This window comes from Orcinus orca, chromosome 17, assembly GCF_937001465.1.
Source record: "Orcinus orca chromosome 17, mOrcOrc1.1, whole genome shotgun sequence".
NCBI classification, from domain to species: domain Eukaryota; kingdom Metazoa; phylum Chordata; class Mammalia; order Artiodactyla; family Delphinidae; genus Orcinus; species Orcinus orca.
In genome coordinates, this window is record NC_064575.1 from 86,452,997 (window position 1) to 86,459,860 (window position 6,864).

Here is a 6,864-nt window from a genome sequence, read left to right on the forward strand (position 1 = left end):
CCCCCTCCTCCTCCCCGCCAGGACCAGGCTCGCAGCCACAACCCTGGAGGATCCCAGAGCCAAGGCAGGCGGAGAGCGCAGGAGAGCAGCTTCGACCCCCACCCAGTGCTCCACAAGCACCTCCTGCACCGCCCCAGGCAGATGAGCCCCCGCCTGGAGCTGGAGGAGAAGCAAAGCAGGCAGGCCTTGTACGGAGGAGGCGCTGCCACCAGCCTGGTGACCCCCTCCCCACACTGGCGGAAACAGAAAAAGTGAGGAGGGCAGGGAACCCGAGGAATCCAAGACAGCACCGATCGGGGAGGGCAGGGCCCAAGACCAGGTCAGACAGCAGGAAGGACCTCTGGAGTGGGACTTGCTGGGAGGTCAGCGAGTGTCACCACGTCTGACGGCAGAGGCAGGCCCTCTGCCCTTGCCACTGGCAGCCACCACAATTAAGTCCCTGACCCCAGACGGAGCACTGGGCCATGACACCGTCCTCGAGCCTCCTCTAGACCCGAGAGGACAGAGGGCGGGGAAGGTGACATGGGTTCAGTGAGGCCGTGACTCACCCTGTCACCCGGCCATCAAGGGGCAGCATTCCTCCCCGGTGGAAAGGCGACCCCCTCCCACAGAGACACTGCGCCCTGGGTTTGCTTGCCCTGCTCCTGGCCTGGGCACAAAACCTGCAGGCCCAGAACAGAAACCACCCAGCAGTCTCTGGTCTCTTGCCCACAGGAGAAAGGGTGGGATGCTGCCACCACCTCCACCTGTCCCCACCTGGCTGGGGGCCCCAGGCCAGCCCCCAGCCAGGTTGAGCCCTGTCACTCAGCTGTAAGGGACAGCAGTGACCCTGGCCTCATTCCTACTGACTATGGTGACACCACCACAGGCAAAGCTCCGCGCTCAGGCCCCGTCAGGGGTGATGCTTCCTCTCCACCTCCCACACCCCTGCGGGCGGGCCCTCCCACCTGCTCTGCATACAAGGCGGAACCTGCCTGGCCAGACAGGGCCGGGGGCGGGGCAGGGACACACACCTAGCACTCCCCCGCCTCCGGATGATCTTGGTGCGGCTCTTCACTTTGTAAGCCGAGAGCGGGGTCTCACTGAAGAGGGGCTTCAAGCTGCTGGGTCCCACTGCTGGTCTGTCCCCTGGGGGGAACCTAGATGGGACTGGGGAGAGCTGGGAGGCATGGTCCTTGCTGCCGGCCTCTGACTGCCAACGGAAGGAGGAGGCCGAGGAGGCCAAGGGGCTGGAGGCCTTCCACTTGTACTTGCTCGGGGAGGCCCCAGGCACGGAGGCTGCGGCCGACCTCCTGGGCTTGGCATCCAGGTCGCCTCTGAGCTGCGGCTTCTCCGTTCGTTCCGCTGCAGAAAAGGGGGCCTTGCACACATTCTCCGCCACTGCTCTGGGACTGAGGGCCCTCCGAGGGGCCCGGGGACTCTTTGCCGAGGCAGCCACCCATTTGTAGTTGTTTTGCCGGAACTTGTTGCTTCGACAGGACACCAGCAGCAAGGGCTCCCGGGTCTGCCTGGGTCCAGCAGCAGGTCTAGCTGGGCCTGCCACCAGGCCAGAGGCAGCTGACTGATCTGCATGGCCGGCGTTCACTCTCCCATCCCCAAGGAGCTGTGTGCCGCAGTTGGCCGCAGGTTGTGAGCCCACCTTCCGGCCCAGGGCCGTGCCGCCCCGCTGGGGCGGGCTGGAGGGCGGGAAGCGGGCCCTGGCCGCAACTGCGCTCTCACCGACCATCCGCCGGGGCTCCGAGGGGCTGCTGCTCACAGTACTCATCGACTTCACCACCCGGGGCTTGCCAGGCTCCTTCTGGCAGACCAGAAGGGGGTCCTCCTCACTGCAGCTCCCCTTAGCTCTTCCTGGCCTCGAGGGCTGCTGCTGCCCACCGGGAAGCTCACCCTCACCTTCCTGAGGCCTGTGGTTGCTCCAGGGGGCATCCCCGTATTCTTCCAAGGAGCCCCGCAGGACCCCTGCAGTGCCAGCTGAGCCCGGCTTTGACGGTGGTTTGACATTGATGACCATGTTCTGATCCGGACTGAGCTGGACCTGCCTCTCCAGGATGTACTGCTGGGGCTCGGGACCCTGGCTGCCCCCAGCCCCAAGGGGCGGCTGCGCAGCACAGTCGCCGGGTGGGTCCGAGGATCCCAAGGGCCGATTCACAAGGGAGTATTTCTTGCGCCACACGGGCCCATGGTTCGGGGAGAAGCCCCTCCGGCTCAGACGAGGGCAGCGAGCACTGAAGGCCCTGCCGCTGCTGTAAGCGGGCGGCTGCCACTGGGAAGCGGCGGAGGTGCCTGGGGCAGAGGCATTGCCATGGAGGTTTTTGTAGTCATCGATCAGACCTGAGGAGACAGGAGCACAAGCCCCATTAACCGGAGGGTGAGTAAAATCAGTGAGAATTCCCTGGAGGGGCATCAGCTGACCAGACACCCCGCAGACCCCGGTGGATCCTGTCACGTCCCAGTGCAGGAGGGGCAGCTGCCAGTGCGTGAGAACCACTGAAAGTCAGCCCAAATTCCCTAGGCCAATCTTCTCCATAAGTCTTTTCCCGTCAGTTCTATTTCAATCCTATTTCTAGTTGCTTATCCTTAAAATGTATCCCTGTGGCATATTCCCTATTCTCCAAGAATATTATGCTAGGTTCACAATCCTTTGAGAAGAAGTGTCACTCAGTATGAAAAGACCAGCAAGGCCCTATGCTGTAATGCCTCAAGAGACATGGAGGCCCTCTGGCTTGCCCACAGATAGAAAGGGAGCAGGGCTGCACCTTAATGAGCTCCCTGCCTGGCACACAAGGCAGTGAGGGTGAGGTAAGTGACACCCCTGGGTACTCCACACTTGACAAGAATGTCACACCATCCTCCCCTGAGGAGAGGAGAGGCCTAATCATCGGGAATCGCAGTGCAGTGGACCGCCACGGGGCCTTGCCAAGGAAGCCCCTGGACAGCTGTGCCCGTGCAGGTGGGGCACAGGCCTCGGCTGAAACAACCCAAGCTGTTACAACTCAGCCAACAAGCCCCACCGTTACAACGCTCCCCCACATGTCCCGCCCCCAGGCCCAAAGAGAGCCAGGTCCAGACCTGGTGACACCTCAGGGCAGATATGATGGAAGGCCAGGAAGTGCCTGGAAGGTGGGCTCAGCCCACCTGAACTCTCCCCCATACACACTTTCCAAGTCCTTAAGTCTTCTCTTTGTGGGAATAACTTTACAAGGGTAATTTTTTTTTTTAAGTATAGCAAACCACATTAGGTCTAAAAATGGAAAAGTTTGGAAACTGAAGACTGGGGAGTCTGGGCCGGGAATATCACGGAGAGTGTGACTGTACGGACGGAAGGAGCGTCAAAACGGGCTGTCCAGGGAAGAAACACACACCTGGCCCCGAGCGGGCTTTGCCACTGTCGGGCGCGGGGAGCGAGGGAGCGCCCAGGGGGCGCCGAGTACGTGCCCGCGCGTGGGGGTGGGGGGCCCCCTCCCGCCCGCCGGTTACTAAGCGACCGCCCCGCCGCCACCAGCCGCAGCGCCGGAAACGCTCGCATCCTCCGTCGAAACCCGAGCTGGAGGTGACCCAGGCCAGTCGGGACGCCCCTCCGGGTCCCCTAGACCCAGCCCGACCCCACCTACCTCCCCACCCGACCGGACCTAGCCGCCGAGACCGCGGGCGGAAAGCCACCCCCTTAGGGGAGGCGGGCAGGGGCCCGCTGTGAAGAGAAGGGGAAGAAAGGGACGCGCGACCCGGGCCCGACCCGACCTGACCTGACCCACCCTGCAGGAGACGGATCTGCCGCCGTAATTGCTCCTTTTCCTCCATCTCCAGAGTCCGCGACGCCCGGCCAGGCCCCCGCGACGTCATCGCCGCGCGACCGTTTCCCCGCGGGCTGGGCGGAGCGCGGGGAGGTGCCGAGACTGCGCACTGAGGCAAGGCCTGGGCGACTGCCGGGCCGCGGGGAGGGGGAGCAGAAGAGATGAGCCCGTCGCCCTGGCAACGGCTGGAGAGGCGGGGTCACGCATGCGCAGAGCTGGGGGGGTCGCGTCACTACGGAGCGCCGGGAAGTGGACTCACCGCTCGTGTGAAGGGGCGCTGCGGTAGGTGGTCGCCGCCCTGGAGCGCTCTGGCCGCGTTCTTCGCCAAGAACTCTCGTTCCTTGCGGGACTGGGCGAGGGCCGAATTCCAGACCCCACCCCAGCGGCGACCTGGTAGGATGAGGGCCCAAGAGACTCTATTGTTGCGCGGGCCAGGACAGGAGAAGAAACGTCCAAGATCGAAGAGGCCCTACAGAGACGTGTTAAACCTCTGAAAACTTGAAAGATTTTGGTGTATCAGTGGAAACAAGTATAAAACCAGGTGTGTAAATCCCTCGATAGAGCTGGGGCGTGTAAAATGGTATGGCCGCTGTGGAAAACAGTCTGGTGTTTCCTCAGAAAGTTAAAAACAGAATTAGGGTTTGTCCCAGCACTTCCACTTCCGGGTATATACCCTGAAGAAGTGAGAACTCAAACATGTGCCAGTGTTGGATGGAGCATTATTCGCAGTAACCAAAAGGTGGAAATAGCCCAAGTGTCCATGAGGATGGATGGATAAACGGTGTATATCCGTACAATGGAACAGGATTTAGCCTTGAAAAGGAATGTAGTACTGATCCATGCTACGGCATAAATGAACCTCAGAAACATTACGCTAAATGAAGTAAGCCAGTCACGAAAGGACAAATACGGCAAAATTCCACTTATATGACATAGCTAGAATAGGGAAATTTATAGAGACAGAAAGTAGATCAGAGGTTACCAAGGGCTGAGGGGAGGAGGAATGGGGAATTAATGCTTTTTGGGTAGAGTCTATGTTTGGAGCGATGAAAAAGTTTCGGAAACAAGCAGTGGTGATGGTTGCACAACATTGCGAATGTACTTAATGCCACTGAAGTGGACACTTTAAAATGATTATATAACAATTTTTATATATTTACCACAATAAAAAAGTGGACAGAATGTGTCTGCACAGACCTGAAAAATAGGAAATGTTAAAGGAAATTCTTCGAGCTGAAGGGAAATGATACAATATGGAGACAGAGCTACATGAAGAAAGAGAACAGGAAACGGGAAATATGTTAGTAATTTTTTTAAATTCTCATTTCTTATTTTCTCTAAAAGACAAATAGATACAGCAAAAATAATAAAAACGTATTGTGGGTTTATAACATATGTAGAGGTAAAACATATGCCACCAATGATTCAAGGGGTCACGTGCTCTGTCTCCTGCAGGTGAGGATGCAGCCCACAGCCTCTTAGGTCAGCACCTGAACCCACCTTACGGAGTCAATGTTACTCCACTCAACATACAGCAGTGGGCACCCTGGGATTTCTTTGGCGGAGGTGGCCCCAGGCTAGGAAGACCAGACAATAGAATGGCCCCTGCACTCAGGCTGTGAGATGGGGTGAGCCACAGGTCGTGCCCCACCAGCTGAACACTGTGTAAGACCCTTAGGCCTTGGCCGAACTCTGAGGGCAGGGTAGGGGAGTTCTCGTGGAATGACGGAATTTCCCACCAGGGATCTTGAAAAGCACTTCTTTGGACTTGCCCTGTCTTGCTTCTCTTGAGAATCCTGCAGCCATCACCTTATGAATGAGCCAGGGCTGGCCTGATGGAGGATGGACAACACATGCCAAGTTAATACCACTGACCCTCTTGACAGCCAGCCGTCTGCCAAACAATGAGGCCAGTGGTTGCCAGCTAGCCACAAAATCGATGAACCCAGGTGATACCATGTGGAGCAGAGATGAGCCTAAATGTCATAATTTAGGGCACCTCACGGGATTATGAGCAAACCAGGGGATGTTTGTGTCACTAGGTTTTGGGGTGATTTATTAGCACACACTGACGGATTCATGGGTCTAGCGCTGAACTTGTCTTCTGTGCCCGACAAGCTCTCTGCTCCTGGACTTCAGTCCTGGGGTGGTGGAGCGGAGAGCCCAGCCACTTGCTGAGAGGAGGCAAGGTTTGTGGGTTTGTCTCCTGGAGTTGTGAAAGTGTAAGTGGGATGTAAGTGCTGTCACGATTAACTCCTTAAAACTGACCTTGACAGTTACACTTAAAACTCTGATGCCCATCAAGCTGGCACCGATTAAAGCAGCCTGCCTTCAGTGTTCGGGGCGAGGGCAAGAGACTCCACTGTTCACTTTTTGGATGTTGGCACAGCCTTTCTGAAGGGCAATTTGCAACACGTGCCAAGACCCTGAATACCGTGTGAGGAATTTCACTTTTCAGAATCCCCCCAAAAGAGATAATGAAACACGTGCAAGGCCTTATGAACAAAAATATCAGGTGCTGGGGGGAAAGGGATGGGGAGGGATAAATTAGGAGTTTGGGATTAGCAGATACAAACTACTGTATATAAAATAGATAGCAAGGTCTTACTGTATAGCACAGGGAACTGTATTCAATATCCTGTAAAAAACCATAATGGGAAGGAATATGAAAATACCTATGCATGTATAACTGAATCACTTTGCTGTATACCAAAAACTAATAGAACATTATAGATCAACTATACGTCAATAAAAATTAAAAATTTTAAAGTCAGGTGCTGAGTTCTTTACATGGAACAAAAATATTGAGCATGTTTATAGCCCATTACAGTGTGCCAGGCCCCCCCCTTTTTTTTTTTAAAGCACAGGTCTGTGTTTGTTTGTTTACTTATTTATTTATTTGGGCTGCGCAGGCTCTTTGTTGCAGGCTTGTCTCTAGTTGCAGCACATGGGTTTAGTTGCGCGGCGGCATGTGGGATCTTAGTTCCCTGATCAGGGATCGAACCCGCGTCCCCTGCATTGGAAGGCAGATTCTTAACCAGTGGACCAGCAAGAAAGTCCCTAGGCCCCATTC

The 6,864-nt window shown here is 56.4% G+C and overlaps 1 protein-coding gene and 1 long non-coding RNA gene across 3 annotated transcripts in view; one reads left to right on the forward strand and one right to left on the reverse strand.

Annotated features, from left to right (window-relative positions):
• ZC3H3 (zinc finger CCCH-type containing 3) overlaps positions 1-3,885 on the reverse strand; it is an 82,749-nt gene extending 78,864 nt beyond the window's left edge. For both annotated transcript variants that reach the window (XM_049700690.1, XM_049700689.1), the window contains exons 1-2: positions 3,753-3,885; positions 1,014-2,331 (exon numbers count right to left, since the gene is read on the reverse strand). In XM_049700690.1, coding sequence (XP_049556647.1) covers positions 1,014-2,331; positions 3,753-3,840 — 1,406 coding nt within the window. In that variant the 5' untranslated portion in view covers positions 3,841-3,885. The remainder of the gene's footprint in view (positions 1-1,013; positions 2,332-3,752) is intronic.
• Positions 3,341-6,560, forward strand: LOC117199687 (uncharacterized). Its single transcript, XR_004481009.2, has 2 exons — positions 3,341-4,332; positions 5,247-6,560. It is a non-coding gene; the product is annotated as an uncharacterized LOC117199687 (long non-coding RNA).
• The last annotated feature ends 304 nt before the right edge of the window (positions 6,561-6,864 follow it).